At 38.8% G+C, this 19,751-nt stretch overlaps 1 protein-coding gene across 1 annotated transcript in view; it reads left to right on the plus strand.

Moving 5' to 3' along the window:
* Positions 1 to 19,751, plus strand: part of cpne8 (copine VIII) — a 92,657-nt gene that overhangs the window by 50,662 nt on the left and 22,244 nt on the right. The window contains exons 7-16 of the mRNA XM_056245725.1: positions 248 to 311; positions 1,085 to 1,188; positions 3,574 to 3,678; positions 3,963 to 4,004; positions 4,085 to 4,160; positions 7,207 to 7,260; positions 7,636 to 7,697; positions 8,738 to 8,784; positions 13,182 to 13,363; positions 18,844 to 18,971. Coding sequence (XP_056101700.1) covers positions 248 to 311; positions 1,085 to 1,188; positions 3,574 to 3,678; positions 3,963 to 4,004; positions 4,085 to 4,160; positions 7,207 to 7,260; positions 7,636 to 7,697; positions 8,738 to 8,784; positions 13,182 to 13,363; positions 18,844 to 18,971 — 864 coding nt within the window. The remainder of the gene's footprint in view (positions 1 to 247; positions 312 to 1,084; positions 1,189 to 3,573; positions 3,679 to 3,962; positions 4,005 to 4,084; positions 4,161 to 7,206; positions 7,261 to 7,635; positions 7,698 to 8,737; positions 8,785 to 13,181; positions 13,364 to 18,843; positions 18,972 to 19,751) is intronic.

Here is a 19,751-nt window from a genome sequence, read left to right on the forward strand (position 1 = left end):
TGTGCTTGGATTGGTCAGTTGTCTGCTTGGTTTGGTCAGTTGTGTGCTTGGATTATCAGTTGTGTGGTTGGATTGGTCAGTTGTGTGCTTGGATTGGTCAGTTGTGTGCTTGGATTGGTCAGTTGTGTGCTTGGATTGGTCAGTTGTGTGCTTGGATTGGTCAGTTGTGTGCTTGGATTGGTCAGTTGTGTGCTTCTTAAGTCGTAATTGTCAAGATCAATGTTGTCATTTTTCCTTCTGACTTTAGAGGCATTCCTGGGAAGAACTGTGGAAGTATTCTTGTGAAAGCTGAAGAACTTGGAAATTGTAGGGTACGTCATTCTGAGTTTGAATGTCTTTTCGTCTTATCTCGTCTTTTTCTCTTCTCTCCAATAGTCTCATCTCGTCTCTTTCTTGTCCCTTTTCATCTCATATCTTCTCTTTTCTCTTCTTGTCTCATTTGTTTGGTTTCCTCTCATATTGTTTCCTCTTTTCTCAATTTCTCATGTCTTCCTGTCTCGTTTTATCTCTTATAGTCTTTTTTGTCTCTTGTCTTTTTGTCTCTTGCCTTATTTCTTGTCTCATTTGTCTCGTTTCTTCTTGTCTCATTCATTCTCTCCTCTTCATGTCTTGCATTGTCTCATTTATTCTCATCAAGCCTTTTTGTCTTCTTTTCTTTCTCATTTTTCCGTGATCTATGTGTCTCTGCCTGTGCCGTTTGTCCTGATCTAGTCTTGCCTATTTTGAGTCTTTTCTTTTTTCCTTGATTTGTCTCATCTCTTATTATTTCATCTCATTGCTTCTTGTCTTGTTTCTTATCTGTTCTCATCCTCATTTCTTCTCAACTCTTTTCTCCTCTTTTTTCATTTGTCATATTCTCTTCTTTTCTTGTTTTCCTTTTTCAACTTGTCTCGTATCTTCTTGTCTGGTCACTTGTCTTCTTTTCTAATCTCTTTTTGCCTCTTCTCTTTGCAAATATTCACTGAACAGAGTCATGCAGTTTGTGCTTCTTTGTGGTTTTTGTTTTTTGAAAAGTTGCTCAATATTCTCAGTACATATCAGCTGTATGCCACCATTAGTTGCTAATGTGTTTTTTGTTGATCAGGAGTCAGTACTGATGCAGTTTTGTGGCAACAAACTGGACAAGAAAGATTTCTTTGGAAAGTCAGACCCTTTCCTGGTCTTTTACCGTAGCAATGGAGATGGAACGTAAGTTTTTCATTGTTCTCCTCATTTTCCCATTACACACAGTTCATAAAATACAGACAATCGAATGTGTTTATTTATATCAGCACTTACATCCAGTGCTTAATTAGTACATTCGGATGTCCCGGAACAAAGGGGGGCGGGGGGTAACATATCCGGCATGTCACTGGGTCAGTGAAAGGTACAGTAACTGAACAGTCGGGTTTCCATCCAACTATTTTGATATGCATTTTCAAAGTGCTGAATGAAACCGGTTGACATGGGAGTAAACTCTCAGAATTAACATAAAAATATATTGCACTAGACGCAGATTCTCTTGAGTTTTGTGTTAGTTAAGATGCACATTAAGCAGTTTACTCGCATACTGATGAACATTTGTGCATGTAAAACACCATGGCATTATGTATTAAGCCCAACAACAGGTCTGACCTCGGCACACAGTTCTTCCAACATGACCCTCGACATTCGTACAGTATTCGTAAGTTTAAACTCTAGCCATATCATTTTGTGCGCCGGCGCTTCCATGTCTTTACCGAAGCTGCCAGCGGATGGGCGTAGCACTGTTTAAGCCATACGAGATATTTCATAAATTCATTTAATAAACCGATGCCCAACCATACTAATATCTCTCCGAAACAATGGACTTTATCACGACAAGGCCGGTTCCCTCGAGATATAGAGCGCATCATGTAGTGGATCCATGCGCAATGACTCACCTTTTCTTCAGTGGATTATTCAGAAAAGAGCACATACAAAATGTAAAACATTTTATTCAGTCTCACATACTTTTTAATGCGCATCTTATATTCCTAATAAATTCACGAGACGTTTCTTCTGTAAATGTATTTCCATCACAGTTCATGCGCATTTCTTTTTGTCAAATAATAAAATGATCCACCTAAAGCGAGCTTTATCCACATTTTGGAGATTTTCTTCTGTTGTGGCAAAAATTCATCTCAAACAAACATCACTGCGTAAGAGACACTCAGAGTCAAATTATATAAAATAGAAGTATTTATTCTTGCAAGAATAGGAGCAGTCTAATACACAGTTGTTACCCTGTGCAGAAGAGTGACACCCCCCCAGACAGACTGAACTAGCTTTTATCTTAGTTTCAAGGCCTTCTTCCCCCCAGAGCCTTCCTCCCAGTAGTTTTCCATAGACTAGTTGGCCCAATAAGCCCCCCTGCACCAAAATGGCCTTCTGACATCTAGGTCAGAGTTCCTTGTTCGTCTGTTCTCTGGAGTGTCCCCCTCTTCTGCCTCCCCAGGTACATAAACAGAATCTTCTCTCACTACAAGTGAGAGACACACATGTGACATTCTTTGAATCATCTATATTTGTCTAAAGATCAATGAATATCATTAAAATTTCCACTACAACTCCTCACTTTTTATCATTCTGATTACCCATAATCACAATAATAAACAATAAAACAAATTTTAAGTCATATCATCCCACTTCTGACACCAAAACTGTTGTGGCAAAAATTCATCTCAAACAAACATCACTGCGTAAGAGACACTCAGAGTCAAATTATATAAAATAGAAGTATTTATTCTTGCAAGAATAGGGTCACTCTTCTGCACAGGGTAACAACTGTGTATTAGACTGCTCCTATTCTTGCAAGAATAAATACTTCTATTTTATATAATTTGACTCTGAGTGTCTCTTACGCAGTGATGTTTGTTTGAGATGAATTTTTGCCACAACACTTCACATCTTGCTCAGCTAGAACTTGAAAAGGACGGCTCTGCACGCAAAGATTTAAAGAGGAATAAAATGTATGAATGCAAATCGCTGTGGATATTTTCACATTTCAGTAAACCAGTGGCATCGAAGTTTATGTAGGCCTATATTCTCTATACGCTGCTTATCATCCGTTGGAAAGGCGAATAGCAGTCAAATCCAATAGATCGTCGCCAAACCGTGGCATGGCACACTTTGTAGCTGCATTTCTTCTACTTCTTAATAATTTTTTATACATTTCACATGGATATAGCAAGTTATTAACATGATTATCATTATTATAGTTAATCTTCCTGAACAAATGTACACAGTACAATGAAAATATCGTTCAGTGGTGTGTGAGATGGGGGATCGGACTTCAGAGGTTCCAGATCCAGCTTGTTCCAGAACAGATTAAGCCCTGCTTATATCAGATGTATTTCAATACTACATTCGATTTTTTTAAGTCTAATATTGTGGTTATGTTTGATGCCCCATTTAATATCTTGTCTTTGAACCTGGTCTCGGTCTTCTATGACACTTTTTGACTCGCAGTAAATGATGCATATGTGATATGACCCGTTTAAGAGCCCTATTCACACTGACAGTTTCTCATCCCCAATGTTGTGCTTCCTCCTCTTTGACGTGTTTGTTTGTCAGATTTACCATCTGTCATAAGACGGAGGTGGTGAAAAACACACTGGACCCTGTATGGCAGGCTTTCAAGATCCCAGTCAGAGCGCTGTGTAACGGGGATTATGACAGGTGGGTCCGATGGTTTACTTCTGAGCGTCAACTTGGTGGGAATGAGAGGACTCAGAAACACAGTTTCTTTCATTTCTTCACACTGTAGTAGCAAATGTGCACATTTTGATGAAAAACTAAAATAAATAAATGCACACCTGTATTATAGCCATTCAAAAAAACTGTAAAAGTGTAATGTAAATGTCTTTACTGTCACTTTTGATCAATTGAATGCACCCTCGCTCAATAAAAGTATTAAAGTCGGCATGAAACAGAAATAACACTTTATTTTGCTTTGTTTGCAGAGCAATAAAAATCGAGGTGTATGACTGGGACAGAGATGGAGGGTAAGAAAACAAACAACCATTCTATAAATACTGAAATAAGACGCATCTCGAGATATTGAAGGAGACTGTGTGTGTTTCAGTCATGACTACATTGGAGAGTTCAGCACCAGCTACAGGGAGCTCTCCAAAGGCCACTCTCAGTTTACTGTGTGGGAGGTGAGCCACTTTCATCTTCCCCATGTATTTTTCACACCCGTCTGCCTAAAATAGCATAAATGTCTTCTTGAACTATCCAAGACGTTAATGCAGACATTTACATTACTTCATGAGTGTGTGGTTGAGGCTTAAAGGGATAGTTCACTTTGAAATTAATTTTTGGTATGTTTAGAAGTCCAAATTAAACATGATTTAATGACTCGTAAATGTAAGTACACATTGATGGCCTAAGACACGAAATGAGCGGTTTGTGTGAGAAAACGAACAGTATTTATATCGTTTTTACCTCTTGTAAACACAGCCACGTCCAAGTGATCTGAGGGCGCCGGCGCTTCGGTCTTTTCCGGAAAGCGCCGGAAGTGATCTCTCGCGCGTGTACGTCACTCATTGTTTACACAGAACAGAGATTGTAGGTAAGACGGCTTATTAAAATGGTACTAATTTGCGCTTATCCGGGATGTTTAAACCGTCGTAAAAAAAAAAAACAATTACGTATGCACGCACGAACTCATCCGGGAGTGGTGAGTTTTCACTTCCGGCGCTTTCCGGCGCTTGCGCAGACCGAAGCGCCGGCGCCCTCAGATCACTTGGACGTGGCTGTAGTTACAAGAGATAAAAACGATATAAATACTGTTCGTTTTCTCACACAAACCGCTCGTTTCGTGTCTTAGGCCATCAATGTGTACTTACATTTACGAGTCATTAAATCATGTTTAATTTGGACTTCTCTGTGCATGCTCTTTGAGGTGGTGACCATAGACCTGCATTATATGACTGACAGACAAGAACGGTTTGACCTAAAAATATCAAAATTGAAACTACTGCGGACACAAAGACACCTACATCTTGGATGCCCTTGAGGTAAGCTAAAACATACCAAAAATTAATTTCAAAGTGAACTATCCCTTTAAGGAAGTAACTAAAAGTAGAGGCTACTTATTTCCTGTGTAGCATTGGAAAATCTGATTAAAAAGAAGCGATAAAAAAAAATATTCAAACCTTGTTTTTTTTTAACTGTTTACCTGTTTGGTAACACTTTATAATAACTACACGCTAATAATCATTAGTTAAGCATGAGTAAACAGTTAATTCATCATTCATAAAGCATTAATAGACATTAATAAGCAGTTTATAAATACAGCTATAAATACTTTCTTCTTGATTTACAAGCATATCTATAATTTATTTAATAATTGTATTTTCATCCTTCATTAATGATCAATTTATTATTTCTAAATGAATAATTGCATTTTTTTTATAAACCAGTTATGTAAGAGTTTTCAGTGGTTCATAAGATTACTTAGAACGTGTAAGTAAATGATTAATAAACTATTTAAATGTACATCCATACATCTTATTATTCAGACATATAGTGATGGTTACTTATTGTGTTAATAAATGCTTTATTAACATGTATTTAAGCTGTAATTCAGGGTTAATTCGGGTAGTTATAAAGCATTTAGTAGTGGTCAGTTAACTATGTTTGTGAGCTCATCTAAAGTGAGGACTATTCATGCCTTGTAAAGCATTTATAAAGGAGATTTAAAGGCTGTTAAATATTTCTATGTTCTGTATCACTGTGTTGTGTTTGTTACATTTTACTGTTTAGAAGATTGATGCGCCTTCAAATCTCCTTTATAAATGCTTTACAAGGCATGAATAGTCCTCACTTTAGATTAGCTCACAAAATAGTTAACTGACCACTACTAAATGCTTTATAACTACCTGTATTTACTACATTTACTTACACCTAAGTGATCTTATGAATGACTGACAACTCTTGTTTGTAAATAATGCTATACTTCATTTAGAAATTAATGAAAGTATGAAAATACAATTATTAAACGCATTATAGATATGCTTATAAATCAAGAAAAAAAGCATTTATAGCTGTATTTATAAACTGCTTATTAATGTCTATTAATGCTTTATAAATGATGAATTAACTGTTTACTCATGCTTGACAAATGATTAATAGCATGCAGTTATTATAAAGTGTTACCAAATGTTTTCGTAAGCTACCTGAATATACTGTATACATATACTGATTTGATATGATATTAAGGTCCAGATTTACTAACAGCTTGCACCAGCGCAAACACTCTTTTGGTGTTAAAAAACTGCTGTCAGGATTTACTAAAGACACGCAGTGAAGAATTAGCGCTGAAAAGTCGAGGACAGGGTTATTTATTATTTATAAGTATTTATATCTTATTGGATATGCATTTGTAGGAGTTTCCCTTTCAGAAGCAAAATTTATGGGAGGAGAATATTTAAATGAATCATGCAAGGTGATTTACTAAGGTTTATGCTAGTCAAGTACTGGTGTTTGCGCCACTATTTAACGCTCAAAAAATGTTTTAAACCACAGTCGCGCTGCTCTTGGTAGATCGTGTTGGTCATTATGGAAATGATCCGGCAGCGTTTGTGTTCTTTAATGTGTGTGTGTCGTCAGTAGATCATGTGCAGAACTTTACACTCCCATCGAAGCTTTTTTGGTATTGCGCTCTTACGCTAATTTGCCCTATTCAGTAAATCTGGCCCTAAATGCACTGATATACAGTGACTCTTTTGCCCTCTTGAGAACTGTGTCTGCGCTTACTTATTACCATCCCTTTGAAATCTCATCTTTTTTCGTCTTTTGTATGACCTCAACATCACTGAAGCATAAATCATGCCCATGACAAGAACACTTAAAGTGGCCACTGCACAAGAACCTTAGACAACAGCGAGAGGTCTAGCAAACGTCTCCAAACCTTCATCTCCACCAAGAGCTTCTGATGATCTAGTTTTTCACACAATCTTTATCCATCATCACTGTCCAGAAACTCCTCACAGTGCATGAATTTCTTTCCACGTAATTCTTGAATTCTTAGTGTGCCTATATTCACATATTGTGGCAAAAGTGAGAAAATGCTGGATATGCTTCAGAGATAAATATATTTTGTAATAATTTTACATAAATCTTACATTTTGGGTAACCATTTTTTGAGATTCAACAACATTTCAATAACTTTCTGTGTCTGATTTTGCTGCCTTTCTGTAGGTGCTGAACCCCAAGAAAAAGAAAAAGAAGAAGAAATATCTAAACTCAGGAACCGTGAGTGCATTTTTAACTCGATCTTCCCGTTTAATTAGCGAAGAAAAAAAAGTACTAAAAGTACTAAAAAACAGCAATACCTGTTTGTTCTAACAAACAAACATCCTTATTGGTAAGACTTCTTATAGAAGGTCCTACATTATATCTTCATAAGCAATGCACAATGCGTTCATAAGCTGTGCATATAAATATTCATAAATGTTGATGTAGCTCATCATTGGTCTCTGAGGCTGTGACTCTAGAGAGTTACATCATCACCCTGAGCATGAATATTGATATGACATTTATGATTAAAGTATGCATTGCTTATCGAAAGTGTGATGATGCCCTTTAGGACTCTACATAGGAAGTGTTACCAAACTTTCATGTCGACAGGTCACTCTGCTGTCCTGCTTCATTGATGTTGAGGTCACGTTCCTGGACTACATCAAAGGAGGGTGAGTATTTGTGTGTGTGTGTGTGTGTGTGTGTGTGTGTGTTCAGTACAACTATAAATACATTTTATACCATATGAAAGGTATAAATATGATATGTAAATATATAGGCATTTGAAAGATTTTATTCTGTGGTGAAAACTTCCATAATGCATATTTTACTGTTAATTATATATTTTTACAGTACAATACAGTTAATATATATATATATTTTTTTACTTTTTGTGTATATGAAATACTATGCAAAAATACATGTTTTAAACAGTAGTATGCATGTCCTTTTTACTCCAATGAGCAAATCAACGGAATTTTATTACCGTAAAACCATGTTTAATTTGAAAAGTTGCATCTAGTTATACAATTAATAGATACGTTGTTCTAGAAATTGTGGAATTCTGCATCTCACATATTTAGCAAATGTGACGTCATCCGGGTATTCCATGCATACAGAAGTATGGTACGAACATACTCAAGCTCATCTACTGAGACTGGAAACACATTGCTGTGCCTCACCATCCATTAATAATCCCCTCTTCCTTCCCTTCGCCTTTCTCCACGTCAAACACACACACACACACACACACATTCACAGGGAGTGCACTGCATTATGATGCTGTAATAAACTGAGCTATAAATAGTCCGCTCTATTCTGAGAGACACAGAGACCCCAGGCACATGACCTGGCCTTCAAACAGTTGAGCAAACACAGGAAATATCGGCTGAATAATTCGAAGGATCTGCAAAAAGACTACTGTGGAAAATTCTTACAGACACTTTGCGAATATCGCTGTATATGCATTCTGTTTAACAGACAGAAAAACCAGGAAGCGGCAGAGAGAATATTAGATAAACAAAAAGATGCTCTCAGGGAATAATTTCCTTCATTTCTGCCCACAGATTAAATTGAGCTGAGACATAGTTTCACACAGTCAGCTCACTGGAGATTTCACTGAGGAGCTTTATTATGCTATGATAAGCATCATATATTTTATGTTATAATACATATGTGCTCACTCTAGTGTTTTTGCTCTGTTCACTTGCAGCACGCAAATTAATTTCACGGTGGCGATTGATTTTACTGCGTCAAACGGTGAGCTTACATTACTGAAAAATTGCATTTCAAATAAAGAAAACATCATGTACATGTTTTGATAATGGCTTATTTTTATCTGTGTGTATGCAAATTTAATCTTTATGTATATATTTATTTATTTATGTGTACTTCTAAAAATGAAAGCTTTATTACTTCTGAACTTACAAGAGATCATTATTTTCCCACCCTAGACCAAAGTACCAATTATAAATTTGTAACCTTCCAAAGATCTAACAGTTGTGTTAAAAGTGCACAGAATTTGTACAGATACTGTGTCAAAAATGTCTCAATTAAAAGTCACAGATAGGATCCCATTTAATTATACTCAAGTATTCAAAAGTTCAAATTAAACACATCAAAAACAAGAGGTGGTAGAGAATGTCTCACAATTTTCTCATTGTTCTGACTATGTAAAACATTAGGACAGCGGATGTTAAACTGAAAGCAATATCTTCAAGTCTGTTACCTGAATATTTTTAATTACAAGTCACATTCAATTACCAGTCATATTTCTTTTTCAAGACATGTTATGAGTTGAATATTACAGTGTTAGAATGGCTAGCAAATATCATTTAATCATACATTATTATTAACAGTAAAACCAAAAATAATCACAGATTATTTACCCATAATGTTGAACTATTCAGCTTAAAAGAGCTAACTTAATGGCACACATAAAATGAATTACTGCTAAATACCCTTAGTTGTAAGTGGTCAAAATACACTCTTAAGATAATGGAAGATAGATCATTTATTTTTAAAAGGGGAAATTTCACTGCATAACAAGGTTGAAAAGAAACGTCTCAGGTTACACATGTAACCCAGTTCCCTGAGAGGGGAATGAGACGCTGTGTCAGGTTGTTGACGCTATGAGAACAACACTATAGTACATTACCGAAACCATAAATAGATACCTGAACAGTGTGTCGTCAGGTTCTAATTGTCTGAAGATGCACAGGCATAACCAGGGAGTGGCAACATGACAAGGCGTCTCGTTCTTCACTCAAGGAACCTGGTTACATATGAGACCTGAGATGTTCCCTTTCGAGTGGGACTCAATGCAGCATCATGGCGTTGACGCTATGGGATCTTCAATACCAACGCCGCCACGCAGTGGGATAGTGCCTGCCCAACAAGACTGTATATGTGCACAGACAGTTGTTGAGCGCAGGCTGAATCCAGATCTACCCATAAGGACTTGAGACCCTGGGGCTAAATCTGCATCCAGACTATAAAACCTGATGAATGTGTATGGAGAGGACCATCCTGCCGCAGCACAGACATCTTGTAAGGATGCACCCCTGGAAAGAGCTTTGGAACACTCCTAGTGGAGTGGGCCCTAACCCTTAAAGGCAAAGCCATATTGCATGCCTTGTTGGAGAGAGAGATTGCATCAGTGAACCTTTGCAAGATAAACTACTTGGTGACGCATTCCCTCTATTGTGGCCACCAAAGAAGACCAGAAGCTGAGAGTATTTACGCCACTGGCATGAGGGGTGAACATAGATCCTCAGAGCATGGACCGGATATAACAGGTGCAGACTTTCTTGCTTTTGCATCTCATGAACCAGAGGCAAGGAAGCCTGCAAGACCACTGGCTGACCAGCTAATATATAATGAACTTTTGGAATATAGTCTGGTCTCGGATGCAGTATATCTCTGACATCACCTGAAGCAAAGTCTAAGCAGGAGTTTCCAGATTTCCAGCTCTACAGCTTGGGGTGGTAGATCATCCCCTGCACTTGAGATTCTCCCATGGAATGCCCTCTAGTAGAGATATTAGGACCAAGAATCATACTTTGGCCATCCAGAACAGAGCCACTAGGAGAAGGTGGACTTGGTCCTGGCAAACCCTTGTTAGAACCCCCGGGACCAGAGCTGTCGAAGGAAAGGCGTACAGTCTCAGCCCACGTCTGTACCATGGCATCCAGCCCCAGAAGAGCTGGAGGTGTGAGGGCGTACCAGATGAGACAGTGGGTCATCTCCTCTGAGGCGAACAGTTTCACTTCAGCTTCACCATACCTCTGCCATATGGACTCCAGCACTTGATGGTGGAGTTGCCATGATGGAGTTGCAGATCCTGCTCTCCCCAGAGCAGGATCTGCTGCGCCTGCCTGAAAAAGGGACGCAACCGCAGCCCGTACTGGTGATTTATGTAAGAGACTACCAATGTGTCTGTGTGGACTAACACATGATAGCCCCTCAGGTGTGGGAGGAAGTGTTTCAATACTAGAAATACTGTCCTTATTTCAAGGCAATTTATGTGCCATTAAAGATGAGGGTCCCCCCAAAGTCCACTGGCCCAGCCAGTGAGGGAGGTGTCCGTCATCAAAGATTTGCGATGGCAACATGCTCCAAGAGCCTGGCCCTTGTTGAGGAACCAGGCACATAGCCTGTGGCATGTGATCCTTACGACCCTGGAGGGATGATTCAAAGCATGAAAACCTTTGCTTTTTTTGTGCCAGAACTGGAATGGTCTTGTGTGCAGTAAGCTTAGTGAAATGACGTTGGCCGCTACCACCATGAGACCACTAACAGTCTCTGAACCTGTAAGACTCAAAGCTCCTGGCCTATCCTGAAATCTTTCATAGCAGTTAGGATCGATTCTACACATGCAGGAGACAGATGTGCCTGCATCGTGGTTGAATCCCATACCACCCCCAGAAAAGTGGTTCTCTGACCTGGAGAAAGTACACTCTTCTTGGACTTCAATTTCAGCCCCAACTTCATGTGGGCGAGCACAACATCTCGATGCCACCAATTTCTTTGATTGAGCTAATATCCGCTAATCGTCTATGTAATTTAGTACACAGATGCCCTGGAGTCTCAAATGAGCCAGAGCAGCATGCACATGATGAATGTGAGTGGGGATAAGGCTACGCTGAACTTGATATTGGTACGCTTCGCCCTTGAATGCAAACCTGAGAATTGTCCTGTCCAGGGTCCATGGTTGTCAGGGCTTCTTCTTAGCCGCCCTAGAGGAAGTAACAACTAAGATCCTGTCTCCCCCTGGATGACTGTGCCTGTGAGCACTTCTCTGTCCCCTTGTCTTTTAAGGGGGAACACTGGCCACCACACTGTCCTTTTGTTCTTCTCTCCTACCACTGGGCCCTGGCCTGGAGCGGCTGGTGGATGGAGCTGGCTCCTGGAGTCTGCGGGGTATCAGTTCTCTGCATACCGGCAATTGTTTATTGGCCTCCTGGTACCTGTCGACAATGGTGTTGACTGCGTCTCGGATTAAGCCAGAAGGCGAAATCGGGGCATCCAGAAGGAAAGCCTTGTTTCTTTCTTTTTTCCCCCTTGAGGTTGAGCCACTGATGCCACTCCTTTACGACCACAACAGCCACTTAACGACCAATGGGTAACTAATATGATTAAATCCCTCACCATAATCCAACTCTTTAAGCAGATCACCCCTGTAGGCCTGCAAGAACTCCATGGTGTGCTAGAGAGACACGCCAGCCTGATGTGCTGCTGTGTATGCCTAACCCACAAGGGCAGATGTTGCCCTACAAATCTTTGTGGGTAAGGCATGTTTCCTCGGCGACGATGCGCTTGAGGTGGGGAGATAGCCTGCACGGCATTTTACACCGTCGGCATTGCCTCTTACCCGTGCTTGCACATACCGTTCACTGTGAAGTATGTTGAGGTGGCCTGATTATGCACTCGCACCGAGTAAGGATTCCTCCAAAACCTCAACACCTCATCAGACCAATCTAGATTTAATTTGGCCATGGCCCGAGGCACTACCTCAAGCAGTTATTCGAATGCGACAGATTGAGAGGACTGCTCTGCCAAAGCACCCACCTGTCTGTTTGCATCCAACTCTTTAGAGTCAGACACAGCCAGCATGAGTTCCTTGTCTGAAGCACCCATGCAAGTCACCCATTATAAAATGTGGGCACTGTATCACACATCTCCTAAATCTTAGACCTGACATTTTGAATCTAACACCTGGTCTAAAGACAGTACAATGCACACACAAACAGCAAACATGCTCAAACATATGGCTTCTGAAGACAAAGAAGTAGACAATGCATTGTTCAGGCATCTGTTTATGGTATTTACTTTTCTGTGCCATACTATGTTACATCACTACGTTATCCCAATCACCCAATCAGGAATTGCTGTGTGTAGACAAGTGCTTCAGACACCGGCGTCAACGCTATGATGCGGCGTTGAGTTCCACTCGAAAGTGAACTGCAGTGACATCAAATTATCAAATACTGTGTGTAGATCATCATTGGTACACAAGTTACAAAGATGGCACTATTATATTAGAATTGCCCAAACTTCTAAATCATTACTGGTACAGCATAAATTCTCACATTCCAGTTTACATTTATATTTAAATACTTTATTGATTCATGTATTTTTTGCTCTATTTATCACAGGCAACCCTTCCCAGCCTACCTCTCTACACTACATGAGCCCGTATCATCTGAATGCGTATGCACTGGCACTCAGAGCCGTGGGGGAGATTATTCAGGACTATGACAGTGATAAGCTGTTCCCTGCACTAGGGTTTGGTGCAAAACTACCACCCGATGGCCACGTGTCTCATGAATTTCCCCTGGTGAGGACAATTATTTTCCAATCTATTATTAAGATTATTAAGAAAGTACATGCTTGCATTTTATTTGTTCTCAAATGTACGCATGTTTTTGTTTGAGTATCTCAGGTGTCTATTTGTCAGTGGGAGTATAACCTGCCCAGTCTTGCTTTACATGCTGTCTGCTTGCAATCTGATCGTACTACATGGCACTTACTGATCGGCCTCTGCTGTATGTATAGTTAGTGACCTTCCTTGCTCAACATTGAAATATTCTGGTTCAGTGTTTGCATTCCTGCGGTGTGCTATCAGAGTTCCTCTGCTATGGAGGATATTATGTATGTCTATATATGCAGTAGCAGCAATGTGTCCAACATGCTCACAGCAGCATGTCTCTGTATGTCTTGGCAGTAGCAGTCCCTGTACTTTCTCTGCAGCAACAATAAGAAAAGGAGCAGTGGTAGCTGCAGTTACAGTGTGCGTAGCAGGTCTAGTCCACTAAGAACAAGTACATTAACATTGTCATACTCTTTAGCTGTAACGACTGAAATATTCTAAATGGTGTTTTTTTTATATTGGGGTAAGAATAATGTTATAAAAAAAATCAAATCAATTTACCCATTACCCATAGCTATGCTTTGTATGTAAATGATTTTAGAACCATTTTGTCAACATATTTATGCATGTGCATGTGTCCTGTGTGTGGCTTTTTATGCGTTCACACAACGACTTAAAAAAAAATGTTTTAAGTGCCATTTTAATAAGGTGAATCATTGTCAGCATTTCATTGCACATATAAACACACTTTGTCTGTTTTTGAGGGCCCCCTGAAGTCCTGAACATTTTAGGTGTCTCATTTACCTTACAAACCCAGTTGAATCAAGTGTGTGGAGAGATTTAAATTCTACAATCCTTGGGCCCAAAGAAGATACAATGAGAAACAGTGGGCTATGGCAGGGGTTGCACCATCGGTATGCTTTTAGTAGGGTATGGCACCTACCCAGGTCCCTGTCAAACACCAACCATAGACTATACACATCTAGCTGGGCTACCTGGTATTGGTGTACCCCTCTATCTACAGCTCTTTCAGATCCACTTCTGAACCTGTTCTCCAGCAGGACCCTTAGAGCCCGCACTTAACGACTAGGTGCAACTTTTATTCCTGTGTTGTTGACCTATTTCATATTGGTTAGGATGTATTGAGTGTGATTCTCTTTTATTCAATAGGCAGTTAACCCTGTCTTTTCAGTTACTGTACCTTGGACAAGCACAATAAAGTGCTAAATAAAGGGCAAAAATAATTTCCTTTCTAATCAATTGATGATTAGGGAAGGAATTAAAGTAGGAATATTAGCCGTAAAGAGACTGTCAATTTTAAATGCGATCATCTATTAATGTTATTTTTGTCAACTTTTTTGGAGTACATATAAGCATACAGATGAGCTAACAAACATGAACCGAAAGCCAAAAAGCTGAAATTTGGATTTCACACACCCCCTAGACAACCACACCACTGGTATCCAAATATGGGCTCTTGAGGGGTGACTAACTGATAAATATGGATGAGACAGTTTATAAAGGAGATTGAAAAGGACTGATAGACATTAGCAAATGGAGATTACCCACAGCTGTCTCACATTTCTAAAGAGGACAGAATTTATTTTCTTTTCTATTTTTCCCCCCGTTCCACACCCACGAAACCGTCACAGAGAATCTATCACATAATCCCATATACAGTGAGACACAGATCCTTTTTATTGGACCAAACAGATGCACTGCCTGCGGCCGCAGCTGCCCACACACGGCTAAAACACACACACTTTTCCTCAGGGCTGAGCACAGGAGACTCCATATGCACTCAGCAGAGCATTAAAGCTTTACTTGAATGAATAGCTGTAACGATCACCAGTGAGAGTGCCCGGGATAACCATCAGAGGGCACTCCAACCCGGACAATCACCACACATCCACAAACTACATTTCCCATAATCCTTTGCCCAGACTAATCAGCCATGATCACATTCACCTGTATGTCATTACCTTGTTTAGCTCACCCCATATAAGTCTGGTTTTCACATTCATTCCCTGCAAAGTCTTGTTTAGTGTTTGTACTGCAATTCTGAGACACGAAGGTTGAGGATCCAAATGCAGTTTTATTGAAAAGAGTATAATCCAAAAACGTAATCCAGAAAACAGGCAATAGGTCAAACACACTGGGTAATCAATCCAAACAATAACAGGGTTTTAACCTTTAACCTTTTAAAAGTATTGTCTTTAAAAAATGGTTGTAAAGTGTACTGCCAAATATACTGACAAGCATTTATGGTAATGGTAATGCAATTTAGTACATTTAAAATATAATAACTGTAAATGTAATATTGAGTAACACACTACAATTGAAAAATGTCAGTCAACACATCAAAAAAATTACTTTAAAGCACGACAAAAGATTATTAAAATGTAATGATTTAAAATGTACTTTACTAACTTTGGTAACACTTAATTTTACAGTGTCCTTGTTACACGTTACAATAGTAATAACTATAAATGATGCATAACTACATGCAACTAACCCTAAACCAAACTCCAATCCTGACCCTATAGTAAGTATGTGGTAACACTTTGAAACTATTGAAACACATATTTCAATAGTCCACTTTAGATATTCTACTAAAAATGAAATTAAATGAAATACACTTTTTTATCCTCAAGGGTAAATTTGTTTTGGACTCAAGGTGCATTTACATTGACAATTTGTTGGATCCATAAACAATAAATGCAACAATACATAATAACAATTAGGGGTGTAACGGTACACAAAAATCACGGTTCGGTACGTACCTCGGTTTTAAAGTCACGGTTCGGTACGTTTTCGATACAGCAAAAAGTAAGAAATGCCAGAGAATTTCCTATTTGTTAAAAGAAAAAATATTTTTTAAATAAGTGTGAGTTTTCCTACATCTTGAAACTTTCAGGTCTATAAATGGGGGTAATCTTTGAAGGATGAACAAATAATGTTTTGGTCATCACATTAAAAATAACATTTAAATATATGAAGAGTTCAGATGCAAAAGCCATTTGAAATTTTCTTCTAGAATGATCATTTTTTATCAAGCTTGTATATTTAAGTTCAGTAATTTCACTTAAATGGCAATGAAGATTACCTATTAATTGTCATTTGAGTGAAATTACTGAACTTAAATATACAAGCTTCATAAAAATGATCATTCTAGAAGAAAATTTCAAATGGCATTTAGAGGCTTTTGCATCTGAACTCTTCATATATTTATTTATATAATATTTGAGTTTTGAAGTGCTGGAAAAAGATGTGTGAAGTACTTGAAAGCATTTCACTATTCCAGCCACACTGGTTACCATTTAGTGTTACTATATTAAATCCATGGTGAATGTTGCTGGTCTGTGGACGTAAAGTATTACTAGTTCATTCACGGCACAATGTTTCTCCTGGTGTCCACGTCAGCGCTGTTTGATCTAATAGAGATCTACGGTTAATAACGGAGAAATGTGAATGCTTCTCACTAGATCTCGCAGTGATGTTATTACTTCAGTGGCGAATTCAAATGTTTTCTTCACTGGATCTCTGAGCGCTGTGTAGTAACAGTGTCGCTTGATCGAGATCGGCTCGCGCTGCACAGATGTTGCTGGTCCGAACTTATAAACGGTCCGTGAAGCACAATATAATGAGTAGCGCAGTTTCGTTCCGCTTTCATTCTTGCCATTTGATGTTGCGCAACGCTGTGGTGGTCGCGCCAGCGCGAATTTTGTCGGCAGGAAAAATGGTCCAAGGAATCGTTCGGTTTGTATGCGCACCGAACCGGAAGCCTCGAACCGAAACGGTTCAATACGAATACATGTACCGTTACACCCCTAATAACAATACATAATAATAAAAACACTTGATAATGTACTAACTATACGTAACTTTGCAAGTACATGTCATCTAACTCTCAATAGATTATCAGTTCACTGTCTGCTTAATATCTGCTCACTCTATTTTGATGGACCCTGAACATACATTCTACTGACTAGAAGTAACCTTGGAAGTACATGTCAAATTATTCTACTAACCCGAACCACAGTCCTACTCAACTCAACTCAACTTTATTTATATAGCACCACTAAAAACAACAGTAGTTGACCAAGGTGCTGTACACTATATCAGACATCAGTCCTAATCCAGGGGCACAACTTACACGTCTAACAGCTCTTGAACCATAGAACACCAACACGGGTTGCCAAAGGTGACAAAAGTGTTATCAATTGGGTGAACAACAGAAATCATACATCGATAGCTTTGCTAGTGAGAATGTTGAAAAGAGTTTTGAAGAACAAGCCTTTCCTAATGTGGAAATTTACATGCCCATGATCAATTTCAGTTGGCAGTAGGAAAGGCTAATATGAAGGAAGTTGAATGGACATATCAAGACACCCGGAAAGGAAATGTAGACCCTTTCTTTTGGCCAATTCCAGACAGAGGCAGCCCGGGTCTATTGGACCCAAGAAACAGGGGAAGTGATGTGGACACATTGTAATGGATGGGGATGGGGCAAGAAAAGTCTTAAGAGGAATTGGACCTCAACAATCTTAAAATGGTGGGTCTAATAGATAGTTTTAGTTGGAAACGCACACCTAGGACTGGCAGGCCGCCTTGGAAGAGGGCGTCTAATGTTTTATGAGCCTGAGGTAAATACCAAAGAGGTTTAATTAAAAAAAAAGTAAGATATCTCTCCCAAATGGAGTCTTATTTGGGATATTATACATAGCAATTGTTTTCGCCTAATTCGATAATAATCGTATACCTGAATATATACTGAATCCTAAAGCTTAACCTTAACTTAAGGGACATAACCCAGGGATGTGTGCTGGAACCAAACACTAAACCTATCCCATACAGGGCATTGCGGCTTAATTTAACCCCAGGCGGAGTAACCCTGTTCCACAACTGACCCTGTATCTGAACTGTGCCCTACCCTCTCATGGAGATTGAGACTCAATTAAACCCTAATAGGCTGGACCTTTTTTTTTTTTAAAGGGGGGAGGGGAGGTAAAATCAGTGGAGGTAGTGGATCAGCACCATCAAAAACACGCTCGGGTCAGTACAAGTTACTTATTGTTAGTAAAATATCTAAAGTGGACTATCAAAATAAAGTGGTACCATACAGGTAATTAATTAATGCTCAGTAAATGTATAGTTACACTGTAACAAGGACAGCTTAAAATGAAGTGTAACCAACATTTTAATTTGACATTATACAGTCATGAAAGTGTACTCTTCAAGAACACATTATTTCATTATTATTAAATCATATGCAAGTTTTATTAAAATATACTTAATAGATTTGAGGTATTAAGTGCACATTTAATATAATTAAGCAAACCTTTTCACAAGGCTCATACTCACTTGGCTTACATCCTTCACTGGGATGCTAGTATTATAAACTTATGCATATGTATACATGTGTATATTTATATGTGTACTTACAGAATGGGAACCCAGATAACCCATACTGCAGCGGGATAGAGGGCGTTCTAGAAGCGTATTACCAGAGTCTGAAGTTTGTTCGTCTCTATGGACCAACATACTTCTCCCCTGTCATTAATCATGTAGCAAGGTGAGGCCAATTTTATTTAAACATTCTTAAACACTATCACACTTGCTATTATTGTAAAGCATTGTTCATGGATGCGAAGGAGAGAATCTATGGGAGGCAAGAAGCTAAGAACCCATGTGCAGCTTTATTCCAAATGAACATGAACCAATAAACAAAGACTTGGCTTGGCTTGACAAGATACATAACCATAAACAGACATGACAGAATCGAAGCAAGAATCTATAAAATAAACTCCTAATTGAAACAACCAAGCATAAAACATGAATATAAAAAAACACAGGATAATGATCAACTAAACAAGAAACAGGTGAGCCCAATCTGTAACCAAGGAAAACAAACAGGAAAACAGATACTAAATAACAAAACTAACTCACAGAGTCCCAGCAACATAATATGTACTCTACACATTTGACAATTACAGCCATACACTGTAAAATATCCCATTAAAGTTACAGTAATTAAAACAGCAGCTATTGCCTGAAATTCATTGTAAAACTGGTAACGCTTCCTTCCTACAGTACAGTACTTACGTGTACTTACAGTGTACTTACCTAGAAAGTACTGGCTAATGTAAGGTAAGTACATGGGTTAGGGGTAGGTTCATGGTTAGTACCTAGTTATTACCCAGTAATTGTAATTACTATAATAAGTACCTAGTAAGTACATGGGTAACAGGACTGTAAAAGGAAGCGTTACCGTAAAACTATTGTGACAAAGTTTCAGGTTTAATGGGATGGAATTTTGGAGCTTTATATTTTACAACATATAACTTTATTTCAT

The sequence above is a fragment of the Rhinichthys klamathensis genome, unplaced genomic scaffold (assembly GCF_029890125.1).
Source record: "Rhinichthys klamathensis goyatoka isolate OS25496 unplaced genomic scaffold, OSU_Roscu_1.1 h1tg000033l_1, whole genome shotgun sequence".
Taxonomy (NCBI): domain Eukaryota; kingdom Metazoa; phylum Chordata; class Actinopteri; order Cypriniformes; family Leuciscidae; genus Rhinichthys; species Rhinichthys klamathensis.